The 20,044-nt window shown below is 43.7% G+C and overlaps 1 protein-coding gene across 2 annotated transcripts in view; it reads left to right on the forward strand.

The window, feature by feature from the left end:
- LOC140741429 (all-trans-retinol 13,14-reductase-like) overlaps positions 1-17,886 on the forward strand; it is a 37,161-nt gene extending 19,275 nt beyond the window's left edge. For both annotated transcript variants that reach the window (XM_073071605.1, XM_073071606.1), the window contains exons 8-11: positions 4,117-4,226; positions 4,858-5,024; positions 5,790-5,949; positions 15,900-17,886. In XM_073071605.1, the coding sequence (XP_072927706.1) occupies positions 4,117-4,226; positions 4,858-5,024; positions 5,790-5,949; positions 15,900-16,045 (583 nt within the window). In that variant the 3' untranslated portion in view covers positions 16,046-17,886. The remainder of the gene's footprint in view (positions 1-4,116; positions 4,227-4,857; positions 5,025-5,789; positions 5,950-15,899) is intronic.
- Positions 17,887-20,044: the final 2,158 nt, after the last annotated feature.

The following is a 20,044-nucleotide window of genomic DNA, read 5'->3' on the forward strand; positions in this document are numbered from 1 at the left end:
CAGCACACTCAAGCCCCACAATTAACAGAGAACTGTTAGCAATGGGTAGAACATGGAGGTGGCTCTGAGAAATCCACTATGTAAAACCACAAACTTACTGAGAACCACAAATAACGATAAAGATTAACTTTATTTGTTATACAGGTTTCCCCCGCTATTCGAAGGTAGAGCATTCCTATGAAATGGTTCGTAAGCCAGAATGTCGTAAAGTGAAGAAGCAATTACCATTTATTTATATGGGAAAAATTTGTGAGCGTTCGCAGACCCAAAAAATAACCTACCAAATCATGCCAAATAACACATAAAACCTAAAATAACAGTAACATATAGTAAAAGCAGGAATGATCTGAGAAATACACAGCCTATATAAAGTAGGAATACTTTTCTGCAATTATTGCAGCACTCCACCACAGCAAAAATCTCACACAAGCGCTCTCAGCAGCACTCGCAGCAGAAACACTCGGCGCAAGCGCTCCCGGCCGAAGCACTCTTTCCAGTAACATTTAAGCTATGAAGCTACCAAGTAACATACAAAAATTCACAACCATTATAAAGTAGAAATAATGTACGTCCAGTGTAGTTTCATTTACTGGAATCGGGAAGACAGTGAGCACACTGATGATGGTGTGTTAGGCTGAGTCGTTGGAGGTTGGGGTGTCATCTCATCGTCGTCTGTTTCCATCAGGGCAGGCAGGTCACCTTCTACTACGTCTGCCTGCCTCGATGTTGAAGGTCAAGTTTCGTTGTCTGCTGTGGCTGATGTGGAAGGCTTGAAAAACGACAGTATGCTTGACTGCTTAGCCTCGCGCATTTTTCTATCATACAGTTCTTTGTAAGCACTCAAACCATCCTGCAAATATGCCCTAAACCTATGTACCCTTCAAAATTAAAGTCATACTTTTATGCAATCATTGCAGCGTTGTCAATCACAGCGAATATCTCACGCAATGGCTTCACGTTCAGTTCCTGGACGACTTCACTTTCAGGCCGTTCGCTACTGCGTTCGGCTTCAATTGTTATCCTTTCCTCTTCATTTCTCAGTTCTTGGTCATGGGATGCCAAAACCTCTTCAACATCATCTTCGTCAACTTCCACAAACCCTTAGCCAAACTCTCTATATCCATACTTTGTTCACCACGATCGAAACGCTTTATTATGTCTAGTTTTACGCTAAGTGTAACACCCTTACCCGCTCTTTTAGGCTTTTCCGATACTTTAGAACTCACCTTGCTAACAGATGCACAAAATAAATCGACATAAATCACAGATGCTCACAGGCACGTGTTTAAGCAATGCAGGCTAGAATGCAGTTCTGGGGGAGGAGCTTGGCTGCTTGGCGCACGCGCTGCCGTTTATCACGCGCTGCCTTTTTTCATAACAGTGAAAACACCTTCTGTTAGCGAAAACGGGTAACTAATGTAAGTTTTTCGTAACAGTGAGGTGACGTAGAGCGAACATTCGAAAAACGGCGGACATCTGTATGTCAAAGCATTTAGTAAAATGCATCATTTATGACAAATCAAATGTGAGGATTGTGCTGGGCAAGTGTTGCTTTGCTTCTAGTGCCAACATCGCATGCCCACAACTTGCTAACCCTAATTGTACATCTTTGCAATGTGGGGGGATCCAGGAGCACCTGGAGGAAACCCACATGGTCACGGGGAGAATATACAAACTGCTTACAGACAGCAGTGGGAATCGAACCTCTATCTTACAGCTGGTGCTGTAAAGTATTGCGCTGGCCATTACGTTACTGTGCTGTCCTTTTGCTACCATGCTATCTTTGTGCATATTGCTGAGAATTTTTCAGTACTGGCATTTCTGTTATGTAAGAAGAATGACAGAAACAGATCTGCAATGATATCAATGAACATTTGATGGTAGGGTGAAGGAACCATGGGTGACAAGTGAGGTGGAAAATCTAGTCAGGTGGAAGAAGGCAGCATACACGAGGTTTAGGAAGCAAGGATTAGATGGGTCTATTGAGGAATATAGGGTAGCAAGAAAGGAGCTTAAGAAGGGGCTGAGAAGAGCAAGAAGGGGGCATGAGAAGGCCTTGGCGAGTAGGGTAAAGGAAAACCCCAAGGCATTCTTCAGTTATGTGAAGAACAAAAGGATAACAGGAGTGAAGGTAGGACCGATTAGAGATAAAAGTGGGAAGATGTGCCTGGAGGCTGTGGAAGTGAGCGAGGTCCTCAATGAATACTTCTCTTCGGTATTCACCACTGAGAGGGAACTTTATGACGGTGAGGACAATATGAGTGAGGTTGATGTTCTGGAGCATGTTGATATTAAGGGAGAGGAGGTGTTGGAGTTGTTAAAATACATTAGGACGGATAAGTCCCTGGGGCCTGACGGAATATTCCCCAGGCTGCTCCACAAGGCAAGGGAAGAGATTGCTGAACCTCTGGCTAGGATCTTTATGTCCTCGTTGTCCACAGGAATGGTACCGGAGGATTGGAGGGAGGCGAATGTTGTCCCCTTGTTCAAAAAAGGTAGTAGGGATAGTCCAGGTAATTATAGACCAGTGAGCCTTACGTCTGTGGTTGGAAAGCTGTTGGAAAAGATTCTTAGAGATAGGATCTGTGGGCATTTAGAGAATCATGGTCTGATCAGGGACAGTCAGCACGGCTTAGTGAAGGGCAGATCATGCCTAACAAGCCTGATAGAGTTCTTTGAGGAGGTGACCAGGCATATAGATGAGGGTAGTGCAGTGGATGTGATCTACATGGATTTTAGTAAGGCATTTGACAAGGTTCCACAGGGTAGGCTTATTCAGAAAGTCAGAAGGCATAGGATCCAGGGAAGTTTGGCCAGGTGGATTCAGAATTGGCTTGCCTGCAGAAGGCAGAGGGTCTTGGTGGAGGGAGTACATTCAGATTGGAGGGTTGTGACTAGTGGTGTCCCACAAGGATCTGTTCTGGGACCTCTACTTTTTGTGATTTTTATTAACGACCTTGATGTGGGGGTAGAAGGGTGGGTTGGCAAGTTTGCAGATGACACAAAGGTTGGTGGTGTTGTAGATAGTGTAGAGGATCGTCAAATATTGCAGAGAGATATTGATAGGATGCAGAAGTGGGCTGAGATGTGGCAGATGGAGTTCAACCCGGAGAAGTGTGAGGTGGTACACTTTGGAAGGACAAACTCCAAGGCAGAGTACAAAGTAAATGGCAGGATACTTGGTAGTGTGGAGGAGCAGAGGGATCTGGGGGTACATGTCCACAGATCCCTGAAAGTTGCCTCACAGGTAGATAGGGTTGTTAAGAAAGCTTTCATAAGTCGAGGGATAGAGTTTAAGAGTCGCGATGTAATGATGCAGCTCTATAAAACTCTGGTTAGTCCACACTTAGTGTACTGTGTCCAGTTCTGGCTGCCTCACTATAGGAAGGATGTGGAAGCATTGGAAAGGGTACAGAGGAGATTTACCAGGATGCTGCCTGGTTTAGAGAGTATGGATTATGATCAGAGATTAAGGGAGCTAGGGCTTTACTCTTTGGAGAGAAGGAGGATGAGAGGAGACATGATAGAGGTGTACAAGATATTAAGAGGAATAGACAGAGTGGACAGCCAGCACCTCTTCCCCAGGGCACCACTGCTTAGTACAAGAGGACATGGCTTTAAGGTAAGGGGGATATTAGAGGAAGGTTTTTCACTCAGAGAGTGGTTGGTGCGTGGAATGCACTGCCTGAGTCAGTGGTGGAGGCAGATACACTAGTGAAGTTTAAGAGACTACTAAACAGGTATATGGAGGAATTTAAGGTGGGGGGTTATATGGGAGGCAGGGTTTGAGGGTCGGCACAACGTTGTGGGCCAAAGGGCCTGTAATGTGCTGTACTATTCTATGTTCTATGTTGTATGGCCATTTCCTGTCCCTGTGACCCTGATTTCCGAATTATCTGCATTAAGAGCAGGCATATCGAGGGAACCCTTGGGGATGACTTACTAACTGGTTACATATCAAAGGTTATTGAATGTAATGTTTTAACTATTCTGAGAATCTGACAGATTGAGAGAAATAATTTTCTTCTGGATTATTAAATTACAATCTGCTATGCAGATTCCAAGGTTATTAAATGAATAAACTGCTAGCTGTACTTTTCATTGGTGTTATTTCAGATACACAAAATACTTCTCACTCAAGGATAAAGATTTCACTGAAAGATGTCCAATGACATTTGTATCCTTTCCATCAGCTAAAGATCCTACTTGGAATGACAGGTTTGAAGGTAATTGGCAGCACGCATTGATTTAAAAGCTTTACACCAATATTGCACCTTGCATTATAGTCGCTCCCTAACAGGTTGCTAAGAAAGCATAACATTGTTGAACATGTATCTGAAGATCTTTGGTTTGATGTCTTGTTCACAAGATTAGGTGATCGCTCTTTGGCATCAGGAGCCCTACTTAAAGCTGGAAAGGGAATATGAGCCATTCTTGCCTGGGTTTCTGTTATTAGATATGGATGCCATTCATTGATTTAAGATGAAACCAAGAATTGATTCAGATGCCGTGATAATTGACAGCATAATTAACTGCTCACATCTGAAAAGTGACATGGAAGCATATGTCACCAAAACACAATTGAGGAATGACCAGCAACCATCCTTTTCCAAGCTACATCAAAATACTTATCATCTTCCCCTTACCATAAGCATAACTTCAGAAGCTCGCACTGGAGTAGCTTCACCACCCTGGGGAAGGACTGAACATGCCAGTTACGACCATGTTTTTGGGCATTCAAGTCTTCAAAAGCACAATATTATCACCAAGGACAATTCTGCTCATCTTAAAATGAGAAAAACACAATTCAAAGAAATACTTGCTTTTTTAATAAAAAAGCTACTTTTGTATTTATAGGCAAATCCAGTATGATTATAGTGACCGTAGTACGTTATGAGTGGTTTGAAAACTGGAAAGATGAACGTGTGAAGAAGCGAGGAGAAGACTATGAAAATTTAAAGATGGATATTGCCAGAAATTTGATTGCCCAAACTACTGAGTACTTTTCACAACTCAAAGACAAGGTATGCTTACTTTGTATCATATAATAACAAACTATCTTGTATTTGCAATGATAAAGTATTAAATGGTGAAAGTTGTTTTTCATAGATATATTGCAAGGGTAAAAAAATTATTTATTCTACAGTAAGATAAATTGAAAGATTAACAGTTAAGAGAAGAAACATCCTAGGATGGGATTTTTTGGTGATATTTAATTGAGAGTGAGAAATAAGTGGCTTATACAAGGAAATTCATTTTTAGCAGAGAAGTTAATTATTAATACAAGAGATTCTGCAGATGCTGGAAATCCTGAGCAACACCCACACACACACAAAATGCTAGAGGAATTCAGCAGGTCAGGCAGGATCTGTGGAAATGAATAAGCAGTTGACTTTTTGAGCTGAGACCCTTCATCAGGGAGTTAAGTGAATTGGTAGATAGGTTCAAGATGATTGAGGGAAAAAAATCTTGATCCACTCATTCAGTAGCAAGCCTCTGGAATGCTGGCGGAAAAGTTGATTGAGATCAATATTGTATTTTGTACATTATGTACTTGGATGAGCTATAACATGCTAGTCTATAGACCGAGAACATGGAAATGGGGTTAACTAACTATCCTTTCATGGCAGCGTTGATGTAATGGGCCAAATAGTTGCCTCCTGTCCTGCAAATTTCTACAACTTTTGTATCTGTGTCATGAGTACAAATACTTGTAAACTACAGCTGTCATTTCTACTTTCCAATTGTTTTTGTCTAACTTACCTTCTTTGTGTTGGAATACTTTCTAGATTGAGTTCATCAATGTTGGTTCTCCACTCACCAATCAGTTTTACATTGCTGCTTCTCGTGGAGAGATGTACGGTGTTAACCATGATTTGTCCCGGTTCACTCCAGAGAACATTGCCTCCTGTAGAGCAAAAACTCCAGTCAAGAACCTTTACTTAACAGGTATACTACCTCACATCATACAGGAGAAAGAATTTAACATCCAGTATAGAAGCAGTAAGATTTTTTCAATTGACTTAAAACATTGAAACTCACGCTAAGAGCCAGTGAATGGAAAGTAAAGTCTGAAGTGAAAAGTGGGGGCATACATCTTGAGAAATGAGGGGGCTGGAGCTGGACAGTGATGAGCTGAATTACAACTGCAGTGATAAAGGAATAAGAGTTACATTTGTGATAACAACACACTGCACAACTTTGTCTATTATAAGGGGATTGCAGTACCAGCTGTGAAGAGTCAGGGGCAGCAGATAAGAGGGTGGAACGTAGTCAGGTTTGCAGTTTAATGAAGAAATTTAAAAAAATGTTTGAAGTGGATTCCCTGTAAGATTTCCAAGATGGGAGTAGAGAGTAGGGAGTAAGTCACGAAAGGAAGTACAGATAGCCCAGAAAAATATAGACCAGTGAGTCTTACTTCAGCAGTTGGTAAGTTGATGGAGAAGATCCTGAGAGGCAGGATTTATGAACATTTGGAGAGGTATTATATGATTAAGTGTAGTCAGCATGGCTTTGTCGAGGGCAGGTCGTGCCTTATGAACCTCATTGAATTTTTTGAGGATGTGACTAAACACATTGATGAAGGTAGAGCTGTAGATGTAGTGTATGTGGATTTCAGCAAGGCATTTGATAAGGTACCCCATGCAAGGCTTATTGAGAAAGTAAAGAGGCATGGGATCCAAGGGGACATTGCTTTGTGGATCCAGAACTGGCTTGCCCACAGAAGGCGAAGAGTGGTTGTAGACGGGTCATATTCTGCATGGAGGTCAGTCACCAGTGGGGTGCCTCAGGGATCTGTTCTGGGACCCTTACTCTTCGTGATTTTTATAAATGACCTGGATGAGGAAGTGGAGGGGATGGGTTAGTAAGTTTGCTGATGACAGAAAGGTTGGAGTTGTTGTGGATAGTGTGGAGGGCTGTCAGAGGTTACAGCGGGACATTGATAGGATGCAAAACTGGGCTGAGAAGTGGTAGATGGAGTTCAACCCAGATAAGTATAAAGTGGTTCATTTTGGTAGGTCAAATATGATTGCAGAACATAGTATTAATGGTAAGACTCTTGGAGGTGTGGAGGATCAGAGGGATCTTGGGGTCCGAGTCCATAGGACATTCAAAGCAGCTGCGCAGGTTGACTCTGTGGTTAAGAAGGCATACGGTGCCTTGGCCTTCATCAATCGTGGAATTGAATTTAGGAGCTGTGAGGTAATGTTGCAGCTATATAAGACCCCGGTCAGACTCCACTTGGAGTACTGTGCTCTGTTCATGCATAGAGAGGGTGTAGAGGAGATTTACAAGGATGTTGCCTTGATTGGGAAACATGCCTTATGAGAATAGGTTGAGTGAACTCAGCCTTTTCTCCTTGGAGCGACGGAGGATGAGAGGTGACCTGATAGAGGTATATAAGATGATGAGAGGCATTGATCATATGGATAGTCAGAGGCTTTTCCCCATGGCTGAAATGGCTAGCATGAGAGGGCACAGTTTTAAGGTACTTGGAAGTAGGTACAGAGGGGATGTCAGCGGTAAGTTTTTTGTGCAGAGAGTGGTGAGTGCGTGGAATGGACTGCTGGCGACAGTGGTGGAGTTGGATATGATAGGGTCTTTTAAGAGACTCCTGGATGGCTACATGGAGCTTAGAAAAATAGAGGGCTATAGGTAAGCCTGGTGATTTCTAAGTTAAGGACATGTTCGAAACAACTTTGTGGGCTGAAGGGCCTGTATTGTGTGTAGGTTTTCTATGTTTCTATGGTGGCGCCTTCTGACGCAGAGACCACTTTGTTTCCGAGTACTAGTTCGTCCCTGTCCTGTACGCCTTTGTTATGATTGGATAACGCTGCTGTTTATTAAATATACTGTGCACAGTAATTCCACCTCACTAGTGAACTGTTGGACTGCAGAGAGCTCTGCAGCTTGGGTTTGAATTGTGTACGCCATTGCCTACTTCAGACCTCCGTGAGTGAAGCCATAGGAAGAGCTGTGCAAGGGAACAAAAAAGGGGAAAAATGAGCTGGAATCTGGGAATGACTTAGGTCAAAGTCCTTCAGGCCAGCACTCCCCTCGTTCTTACTGGCAACCGTCCGCTCACTTGAAAATAAACTGGACTACCTGCGCCTGAGACTGAACCAGAGAGAACCATAGAACATTACAGCACAGAAACAGGCCTTTTGGCCCTTCTTGGCTGTGCCGAAACATTTTTCTGCCTAGTCCCACTGACCTGCACATGGACCATATCCCTCCATACACCTCTCATCCATGTACCTGTCCAAGTTTTTCTTAAATGTTAAAAGTGAGCCCGCATTCACCACTTCATCTGGCAGCTCATTCCACACTCCCACCACTCTCTGTGTGAAGAAGCCCCCCCCCCTCCCAATGTTCCCTTTAAACTTTTCCCCCTTCACCCTTAACCCATGTCCTCTGGTTTTTTTCTCCCCTGGCCTCAGTGGGAAAAGCCTGCTTGCATTCACTCTATCTATACCCATCATAATTTTATACACCTCTATCAAATCACCCCTCATTCTTCTACACTCCAGGGAATAAAGTCCTAACCTATTCAACCTTTCTCTGTAACTCAGTTTCTCAAGTCCCGGCAACATCCTTGTAAACTTTCTGTGCACTCTTTCAACCTTATTAATATCCTTCCTGTAATTTGGTGACCAAAATTGCACACAATACTCCAAATTCAGCCTCATCAATGACTTATGCAACCTCACCATAACATTCCAACTCTTATACTCAATACTTTGATTTATAAAGGCCAATGTACCAAAAGCTCTCTTTACGACCCTGTCTACCTGTGATGCCACTTTTAGGGAATTTTGTATCTGTACTCCCAGATCCCTCTGTTCTACTGCACTCCTCAGTGTCCTACCATTTACCTTGTATATTCTACCTTGGTTTGACCTTCCGAAGTGCAATACCTCACACTTGTCGGCATTAAACTCCATCTGCCATTTTTCAGCCCATTTTTCCATCTAGTCCAGTTCCCTCTGCAAGCTTTGAAAACCTTCCTCACTGCCCACTACACCTCCAATCTTTGTATCATCAGCAAATTTGCTGATCCAGTTTACATATTATAATTATAATACATTAATATTACCATATTATCATCCAGATCATTGATATAGATGACAAATAACAATGGACCCAGCACTGATCCCTGTGGCACACCACCAGTCACAGGCCTCCACTCAGAGAAGCAATCCTCCACTACCACTCTCTGGCTTCTCCCATTGAGCCAATGTCTAATCCAATTTACTACCTCACCATGTGTACCTAGTGACTGAATCTTCCTAACTAACCTCCCATGCGGGACCTTGTCAAAGGCCTTACTGAAGTCCATGTAGACAACATCCACTGCCTTCCCTTCACCCACTGTCCTTGTAACCTCCTCAAAAAACTCTAATAGATTGGTTAAACATGATCTACCACGCACAAAGCCGTGTTGACTCTCCCTAATAAGTCCCTGTCTATCTAAATACTTGTAGATCCTATCTCTTGTACTCCTTCCAATAATTTATCTACTACTGACATCAAACTTATCGGCCTATAATTTCCCGGATTACTTTTAGAGCCTTTTTTAAACAACGGAACAACATGAGTTATCCTCTAATCCTCCGGCACCTCACCCGTAGATACTGACATTTTAAATATATCTGCCAGGGCCCCTGCAATTTCAACACAGTCTCCTTCAAGGTCTGAGGGAATACCCTGTCAGGTCCTGGGGATTTATCTACTCTGATTTGCCTTAAGATAGCAAGCACCTCCTCCTCTTCAATCTGTATAGGTTCCATGACCTCACTACTTGTTTGCCTTATTTCCTTAGACTCCTTGCCAGTTTCCTTAGTAAATACAGATGCAAAAAACCCATTTAAGGTCTCCCCCATTTCTTTTGGTTCCATACATAGCCGACCACTCTGATCTTCAAGAGGACCAATTTTATCCCTTACTATCCTTTCGCTCTTAACATACCTGTAGAAGCTCTTAGGATTATCCTTCACCCTGACTGCTAAAGCAACCTCATGTCTTCTTTTAGCCCTCCTGATTTCTTTCTTAAGTACTTTTTTGCACTTTTTATACTCCTCAAGGACCTTATTTGCACCCTGTTTCCTACACACGTCATACATCTCTCTCTTCTTCTTTATCAGAGTTCCAATATCCCTAGAGAACCAAGGTTCGTTATCCTTATTCATATTGCCTTTAATCCTGACAGGAACATACAAACTCTGCACTCTCAAAATTTCTCCTTTGAAGTCCTCCCACTTACCAATCACATCCTTGCCAGAGAACAACCTGTCCCAATCCACGCTTTTTAGATCCCTTTTCATTTCTTCAAAATTGGCCTTTTTCCAGTTTAGAACCTCAACCCGAGGACCAGATCTATCCTTATCCATGATCAAGTTGAAACTAATGACGTTATGATCACTGGAACCAAAGTGTTCCCCTACACACACTTCCGTCACCTGCCCTATCTCATTTCCTAATCGGAGATCTAATATTGCATCCTCCCTAGTTGGTACCTCTATATATTGATTTAGAAAACTTTCCTGAACACATTTTACAAACTCTAACTCATCTAGGCCTTTAACAGTATGGGAGTCCCAATCAATATGAAGAAAATTAAAATCCCCTACTATCACAACTTTGTTTCCTGCAGTTGTCTGTTATCTCTCTGCAGATTTGCTCCTTCAATTCTCGCTGCTGTAACATTTTACAATGCCACCCCCCCCCACCATCCTTCGTCCCTCTGCCTCTATCACATCTGAAACATCAGAACCCTGGAACATTGAGCTGCCAGTCCTGCCCCTCCTGTAGCCAAGTTTCAGTAATGGCTATGATGTCATAATTCCAAGTGTCAATCCAGGCCCTCAGCTCATCTGCCTTTCCCACAATATACACACCTCAGAAGATTGTTACCACCACATACAACCTTACTATTTGTGACTTTGCATGAACTACTAACATCATTTATTTTTACCCCCCATTCCACCATGGCACTCTGGTTCCCATCCCCCTGCAAATCTAGTTTAAACCCTCCCCAATAACACTAGCAAACCTCCCTGCAAGTATATTTGTCCCCTTGTAGTTCAGGTGTAACCCGTCTCTCTTGTACAGGTCCCACCCGCCCCAGAAGAGGTCCCAATGATCTAGAAATCTGAAACCCTGCCCCCTACACCAGTCCCTCAGCTACGTGTTCATCCTCCAGAGCATCCTATACTTACCGTCACTGGTACGTGGCACAGGCAGCAATCCTGAGATTACCACCCTTGAGGTCCTGCTTTTTAACTTCCTACCAAGCTCTCTATAGTCACTTCTCAGGACCTCCTCACTCTTACTTCCTATGTCGTTGGTACCGATGTGTACCACGACTTCTGGCTGCTCACCCTCCCACTTCAGAATGCTGTGCACATGATCAGAGACATCCCTGACCCTGGCACCCGGGAGGCAACAAACCATCCGGGAGTCTCTGTCGCGACCACAGAACCTCCTGTCTGTACCTCCAACTATCGAGTCCCCTATCACTACTGCTCTCCTCTTCTTCCCCCTTCCCTTGTGCACTGCAGAACCAGACTCAGTGCCAGAGATCCGGCTGCTGCAGCTTATCCCAGGTAAGTCACCCCCCCCCCCCCCCCCAACAGTATCCAAATCGGTATACTTGTTGTTGAGGGGAATGGCCACAGGGAAACCCTGCTCTGCCTGCCCTTTCCCCTTCCCTCGCCTGACGGTAACCCAATTACCTGTGTGCTGCTCCTTTGGTGTAACTGCCTCCCTGTAGCTACTATCTACAAACGCCTCATTCTCCTGAATGATCCGGAGGTCATCCAGCTCCTGCTCCAGTTCCGTGACGCGGTTTGTTAGGATCTGCAGCTGGATGCACTCCTTGCAGGTGTCGTTGTCAGGGAGACCAGAGGTCTCCCTGACTTCCCACATCCTGCAAGAGGAGCATTCCAACATCCTGCCTGGCATATTCTCTCTACTCTAAACAAGCAAAACAAAACTTACCGGAACCTACCCTCACCTCTGCCTGTTCACGCCGAAGCCTGTTGAGCCAAAGCCATCCCACTCTGAATCAGTCCACTCCGACGATGGCCACTACAACAATGGCCGCTGTATATGGTGGTCTTTTTTTAAACCTTTGGCGCGCTACGTCATGCGCCTACGCACTCGAGCCTCTTTTCCCCGATCAGTTAAGAAAAACGGCTTCTCTCTGAGATGCCTTTACTTCTTCACTCTCCGCCTCTTGCTTCAATTTAAGACTGTTGAAAAATTCCTCTCCTTTTTAAACCTTTGGCGCGCCACTTCACACACCTGTGCAGTCTAGCCTCTTTTCCCTGATCAGTTAAACGGCTTCTCTCCAAGATGCCTTTACTTCTTCCCTCTCCGCCTCTTGCTTTGATTTAAAAGAAAAAGCATCTGCGCCTTCATACTCCCAGAATCATGGGCTCATGAATCCATCCCAGACGCGGTCATCCAGTGGAGGGTTTCAGCGCGTTTCAGGCTGACAGGAAGCTAGCAATCTTGGGCAGGGCCCGTAATTGCGGAATCTGTAAATAAGAACTGGTGTAAAGACAATTTAGCAGTGACATCCCACTGTTCACCAATGATTGAGTTCATCTTTGTGAAGTGGAGACCATTTTATATACTGAGGGAGTTCACTACAATTCTGTTGGTGGCTGTATATATTCCCCCCCCCACCCCATTAATGGCGACGAGGCACTATGTGAGCATCAGTGACTTTCAAACCAAACACCACAATGGTATCTTCATTATTGCAGGCGATTTTAACCATGTGAACCTAAAGACAGTCTTGCCCAAATTCCACCTGCATGTTGATTGTTCTACCAGAGATGAAAATACACTAGACCTGGTTTGCACTAACATAGCAGGTACCTATAGTCCTGTGACCCCACATTGGATTCTCAGGTCGCTTTTTTGTAACGTTAATTCCAGCACACAAGCCGGTGATCAAACTGGTCAAACCAGTTGTAAAGGTGGTGAAAACCTGGCCTGAGGGTGCAGTCTCTGCACTGCAGGACTGCTTTGATAATATTAGCTGGAGAATGTTCAGGGAGACTGCTACCTATGGCAACCATGTTAACATCGAGGAATATGTGAATTCTGTGGCCAGCTACATAGAGAAGTGTACAGATGATGTTACCATCACGAAACACATCTGGGTCAGGGCAGATCAGAAGCCATGACTTACTGTAGAAGTCCGTGCCAGGCTGAGGAAACATGACAACACACACAAAATGCTGGAGGAACTCAGCAGGCCAGGCAGCATCTGTGGAAAAGAGAATAGTCGACGTTTCGGGCCGAGACCCTTCGGCAGGACTGGAGAAAAAGGTGGGGGGAGGGGAGAGAGAAACACAAGGTGATAGGTAAAACCTGAAGGGGGAGGGATGAAGTAAAGAGCTGGGAAGGCGATTGGTGAAAGAGACAGAAGACCATGGAAGAAAGAAAAGGGGCGAGGAGCATTAGAGGGAGGCAATGGGTGGGCAAGGAGATAAGGTGAGGGAGGGAAAAGGGATGGGAAATGGTGAAGGTCGGGGGGGGTGTGGGGCATTACCAGAAGTTTGAGAAATCAGCGTTCATGCCATCAGGTTGGAGGCAACCCAAAAGGAATATTTGGTATTGTTCCTCCAACCATGACAGTGGAGGACACCATGAATAGACATATCAGAATGGGAAGTGGAATTAAAATAGATGGCCACTGGGAGATCCCGCTTTTTCTGGCGGACGGACGGCAAGTAGGTGCTCGGTGAAGAGGTCTCCCAGTCTACGTTGGGTCTCACTGATTTACAGGAGGCCACACTGGGAGCACTGGAAACAGTGTATGACCCCAACAGATTTGCAGGTGATTTAGGCCTTACCTAAAAGAACTGTTTAGGGCCCTGAATGGTAGTGAGGGATGAGGTGTAGGGCAGATGTAGCACTTGTTCCGCTTGCAAGGTTAAGTGCCAGGAGAGAGATCAGTGGAGAGGGACAAATGGACAAAGGAGTCACGTAAGGAGCGATCCCTGTGGAAAGCAGAAAGTGGGGGGAAGGGAAAGATGTGCTTAGTGGTGGGATCCCGTTGGAGATGGCAGAAGTTACAGAGAATTATGCACTTAGAAATAGGTGTCAGGGAATTCAGAGGATTGCAGACTACCCTGCGTGTCAGTGACAGAATGCTTCACTCTGAGAGGCTGAATGTCTTCTTCACCTGGTTTGATGCTCAGAACAAAGTGTTGGCGAGGAAGGCACCCCTCCCCACAGGGGAGCAGACACTCCATCTGGCTGAAGTTGAGGTGAGGAAGTTCCTGGTCAAAGTCAACCCACACAAAGCTGCAGGGCCCAACAGTGTATCAGGTCAGGTTCTGAAAGACTGCAGCCCAGCTGAAGGATATGTTCAACATCTCCCTGGAACAATCCATTGTCCCCTCATTTTTCAAGGTGGCAACCATCATTCCAGTGCCAAAAATATGACAGTAACATGCCTAAATGACTATCATCCAGTGGCATTACCATCAACCATTATGAAATGCTTTGAGCAACTAGTCATGGAGCACATTTAAATATACCCACGGACTTGGCCTCCACTGCAGTCCGTGGCGGAGCATTCCATAGATTCACCACTCTTCTCACTAAAAAAAATTCTTCCTTACCTCTGTTTTAAAAGGACACCCCTCAATTTTGAGGCTGAGCCCTCTAGTTCTGGATGCTTCCGTCAACCTCTCCACATCCACCTTATCTAGTCCTTTCAAGATTTGGTAGGCTTCAATAAGATCCCCCTCCCCCCCCCCCCACATTCTTCTAAATTCCAGTGAGCACAGTCCCAAAGCTGCCAAACACTCCTCATATGTTAACCCCTTCATTCCCAGAATCATCCTCATGAACCTCCTCTGGACACACTCTAATAACAGCACATCCTTTCTGAGATAGGGGCCCAAAACTCTTGACAATACTCCAAGTGCGGCCTGACTAGTGGCTTATAAAGGCTCAGCATTATCTCCTTGTTTTTATATTCTGTTCCCTTTGAAATAACTGCCAACATTGCATTTGCCGCCTTTACCACAGACTCAACCTATGAATTAACCTTCTGGGAGTCTCGCACAAGGACTCCTAAGTCCCTCTGATGTTTGAATTTTCTCCCTATTTAGATAATAGTTTTCACTATTGTTCCTTTTACCAAAAGCATAATCATACATTTCCCAACACTGTATTCCATCTGCCACTTTTTTGCACATTCTTCCATATGGTCTAAGTCCTGCTGCCATCCACACGTTTTCGTACCATCCACAAACTTACAACTTGCTCCTCGATGAAGCCAATTATCATTAATGAATTGTGCAAAACATTCCTTTGAACATATGCCCTGTAATAAATCGGATATAAGACACGCCCCCCCCCCCCCCCCCCCCCCCCGTGGTTAAGTTACTGGAACAGTATCCATTGATCTGGAGATGAGAATTTACTGAAAAAATAAGAATGAGCAACTAAATTAAGCATGAATGAGAAAGCTGCTATCAGGAGTGTTGATGACAAAGCTGACAGACTGACAATGAAATCTGCTATCTTTGAATTGTGCTCTGTTTGAGATGTGACACTAGGTCGAGCAGTATGCTTGACCACAAATTGCCCCTCAGTGGTTGACAGCTGAACAAGATACTCAGTTCAGACAATAAGTGGACAGACAATAAATGCTGGCATTGTCAATGAGATCTGTGAATGAATAAATAAAATAATTTTTAGTCAGACTGTCAAACTAGTTCAGAGTGATGGAATTGTGTTGCAATGCAGTATTTTGCTGGTTTTTGTCCAACTTCTCAATTTTAAAACAACCACTTAAAAACAATGCAGTGTAGTGTAGAAATAGGAGTGAATGATCGTGCTGTGACCTCTTACCTTTATCATTTCAGGTCAGGATATATTTTCATGTGGTTTCGTTGGAGCCAGCCATGGGGCCGTTATTTGTGCATCTGAAGTTCTTCACCGCAATCTGTACTACGATATCTTGAAACTTAGGAAGAACATAAAAAAAGGCGAAGCCAAAAAGGAAGCTTAAGTGTGCAGAGAATGCTTAAGAATGCAGTGTTAAGCTTTTAATTCTGCTTTAGTGATAACCAACATTGACAAGGGAGGTCAAATGCCTCAGATGGTTTTGTCTATTTAGTCTGTTACGAGCTTGTGGTCATTTACTGAGACTGTTTCTTTCAGAGCACCTGAGTGAGGTGGGACTATGACGTGAGTCACAGGCTGACACTGCTGACTGTGGACTTAAACGGGGGGGGGGGGGGTGTGGGGAGAGGGACAGGGACAGCTGGTAGCTTCAGCTTGTCACAGCTGAGGCGTGGAACTCTCCTATGCCCACCAGGGAGGGTTGATCATCGGAACGCAGTGCATAACTGAAAAGTGACTGTCACTTTGTATAATCCATAAGAGTGGATTTTGGAATATCCTGTGGGACCATTTACATAAGAACAACATAAGAGATAGGAGCAGGAGTAGGCCAATCGGCCCCTCAAGCCTGCTCCGCCATTCAACAAGATCATGGCTGATCCAATCTTAACTCTAGTTTTCACCGAATCCCACAAGGCAACAGTGCCAACCAACAGGGCACCATGCCGCCCATTTTATTTTATTATTCATCCCGCCCAAACCCATATGATCACCCGGGGAAAAAAAAAACGAGTTGCCAATTGAGGAGAAAAAAATCTGGAAAATTCCTCTCCGACCCATCCAGGCTATCGAAAACTGGTCCAGGAGATCACATGGCTGATCTAAACCTAGCCTCATGTCCACTTACCTGCTCGCTCACCGTATCCCCTAATGCCATTTTTATCCAGGAAAATGTCTATCTCGGTTTTGAATTTATTGAGTGTAGTAGCTTCCACAGCTCTCTGGGGCAGTAAATTCCACAGCCCCACTACCCTCTGAGTGAAGAAATTTCTCCGCATCTCAGTCCTGGAACGGCATCCCCTTATTTTAAGATTATGCTCCCTAGTCCTAGTTTCACCCATCATTGGGAACATTCTCCCCGCATCCACCCGATCAAGCCCCTTCACAGTCTTATATGTTTCAATAAGATCGCCTCTCATTCTTCGGAACTCCAATGAGTAGAGTCCCAATCTACTCAACCTCTCATCATACATCAACCCACCCATCCTCGGAATTAACCTAGTGAACCTTCTCTGCACTGCCTCTAGAGCCAGTATGTCCTTTCTTAAATATGGACACCAGAACTGCACGCAGTACTCCAGGTGTGGTCTCACCAATACCCGGTACAACTGCAGTAAGACCTCCCTGTTCTTATACTCCATCCCCCAGCAATAAAAGCCAGCATTCCATTGGCCTTCTTGACCACCTGCTGCACTTGCATATTAACTTTTTGTGTTTCCTGCACCAGGACCCCCAGATCCCTTTGCACAGAAGCACTTTCCAGTTTCTCTCCATTTAGATAATAACTTGCCCTATTATTTTTCCTGCCAAAGTGCAAGACCTCACACTTGTCAGTATTATATTTCATATAAATATTATTATATTTCATATTTGTGTAACCCTTGCCTGGATATGTTGTGTGGTAACCACTCAAAGACGATATTCCTGTGACAGGTCGCTTTTGGTGATAATTGGTATGTGGATTTGGGACGACTTGATGGACAAGATCTTCGACGACTTATCTCGTTGGAATTCGATGTGAATTGCCCCCTCTACATTTCACTCTGAATTAAAAAATCTCTCTCCAATTATCATTTATTCTGTGGGTTACTGAACCGTACTAATTCGCCATCTTAGCACTTTAATAACTATTCCTAAGCTTGATGGTTACACACACACCCATAACACTGTTAACTTTTGGTTTATCTTAAGTAGACACTAATAAAGATAGTGGCTTTAATATTAAAACCAGACTCAGTGTGAAATCTCTTGCTGATTTGTTTCTAAAACGATACAGTTCGTAACAAGTCACTGTGATGTGAGTCTTTGTACAGAAGATAACCTTTCACATAACAAATCTACGAATTGCATTGTACACACAACAGATGGTTCATCCAGATTATTTTGTGCAAACTGTAACTTTATTTTGCTCTTAGAATCCAGTCACACAGTTTAGATTATTAATCATGTAAAATTTAATATGCAATGATTTACCAAGAATTGTGTTGTTGGGAAACTTAAATGTGAAGAATCAACTCGTTAAATATGCTTTAATAGCTCAAACATCAAAGAAGTGGCCATAAATCTTGTGAATTAACCAGATTACTAGATACTTTGCAAAAAAAAACACACAGGCTACTTGTTTCCAAAGTGATTTCTCCCACTACATGAAACATCCTTGAACACTTCCACCCTGTTTAAGATCCCTCAAAGTCTATGTTTCAGTCATTTCTTCTCACTCTGTAAACTCCAACTGTGCACATTTTGCCACTTCAATCATTGCTCACAAAACCACTCCTCCCAATCGCAGGACCTTGTCAATCTCTGAACTGCTTCCAAGTTATTAACAATCTTCCTTAAGGAGACTAATATTGTATATGAGAACGCACACAGGTTGCTGGAGGAATTCAGGTTAGGCAGGCTTTCTGGAGAGGAATCAAGAGCTGACATTTTGGGGTGAGACCCTTCATCAGGACTGGCTATGATACTTTGCAAGTTCGGATTCAGTACAGTGCAGCTTTGACTTTATACTGTTGGTGTCTTTGATGGTGCATGTCCTGGCAGCTGGCAAAGACAGTAGAGTGGCATTTCACCTCATTCTGAAATCAGGTACGGAATTTACACAATGGTCACATTTAAGCATCTACCAGATCTGAAACCATCAATAATAATAAATCTAACCAATAATAATAATCATAAATCAATGTAGAGCATTGTTAACTTTTATACTGGATATAAAAACTTATGAAATACCAAGATTTGTTTAATATGGAGTTACTGGTCACCATGAAATGGAAGTGCACTGTCTGTGGTTAAAGTTAGATGGTTGCAGTTGAAAATCAAAGGTTAAGGGTCTGACCTGATTAGAGTCAGAATTGCGTTTGTTATCATTGATGTATGTGTGAAATTTGTTTTTCAGCAGTACCATGCAATACAGAAAAATTACTGTAAATTACAATATAAAAATATAAACAGTGTAAAGAGAGAGCAAAATAGTGAGGTTGTTCTCAGAAATCTGATGGCAGAGGGAAGCTGCTGCTCTTACAGCACTGAGTGTGCTTCTGTAGCTCCTTGATGATAGCAATGAGAAGAGGGCATGTCCTGAGTGGCAAGGATTCTTCATGATGGATGGCACTTTCTTGAGGTATTGCCTTTTAAAGATGCCCTTGATGGTAGGGAGGGTAATACCCATGATGGAGCTGGTTGAGTCTACAACCCTCTCCAGATTTTTCTGATCCTGTGCATTGGCGCTTCCATACCAGATGGTGATGCAACCAGTGAGAATGTTGTCCATTGTACATCTGTAGAAGTTTGCTAGAATCTTTGGTAACATATTAAATCCCAAATTCCAATGAATTTAACTGTTGGCTTGCCTTCTTCGCAATTGCATCAGTATGTTGGGCCTGGGATAGATCTTTTAAGGTGTTAACACCCAGGAACTTAAAATCACTCACACTTTCCACTGCTGACCCCTTAATGAGGACTTGAATGGATGAAGGAAAGGCCGTGGATGTTGTCTACATGGTCTTTGAAAAGGTTCCGCATGGGAAGTTGGTCACGAATGTCAGTCACTTTGCATTCGGCATTGGCTTTGTGGGAAAATGCAGAGAGTAGGTGGTTGCCTCTCTGGAGGCCTGTGACTAGTGGAGGGCCAGGTCCATTGTTGTTTGAAATATATATATCAACAATCTGGATGGTATTAGAACCATAGAACATTACAGCACAGAAACAGGCCTTTTGGCCCTTCTTGTCTGTGCCGAACCATTTTTCTGCCTAGTCCCACTGACCTGCTCATGGCCCATATCCCTCCATACACCTCTCATCCATGTACCTGTCCAAGTTTTTCTTAAATGTTAAAAGTGAGCCCGCATTTACCACTTCATCTGGCAGCTCATTCCACACTCCC

The sequence above is a fragment of the Hemitrygon akajei genome, chromosome 18 (assembly GCF_048418815.1).
Source record: "Hemitrygon akajei chromosome 18, sHemAka1.3, whole genome shotgun sequence".
In the NCBI taxonomy this organism is placed as follows: domain Eukaryota; kingdom Metazoa; phylum Chordata; class Chondrichthyes; order Myliobatiformes; family Dasyatidae; genus Hemitrygon; species Hemitrygon akajei.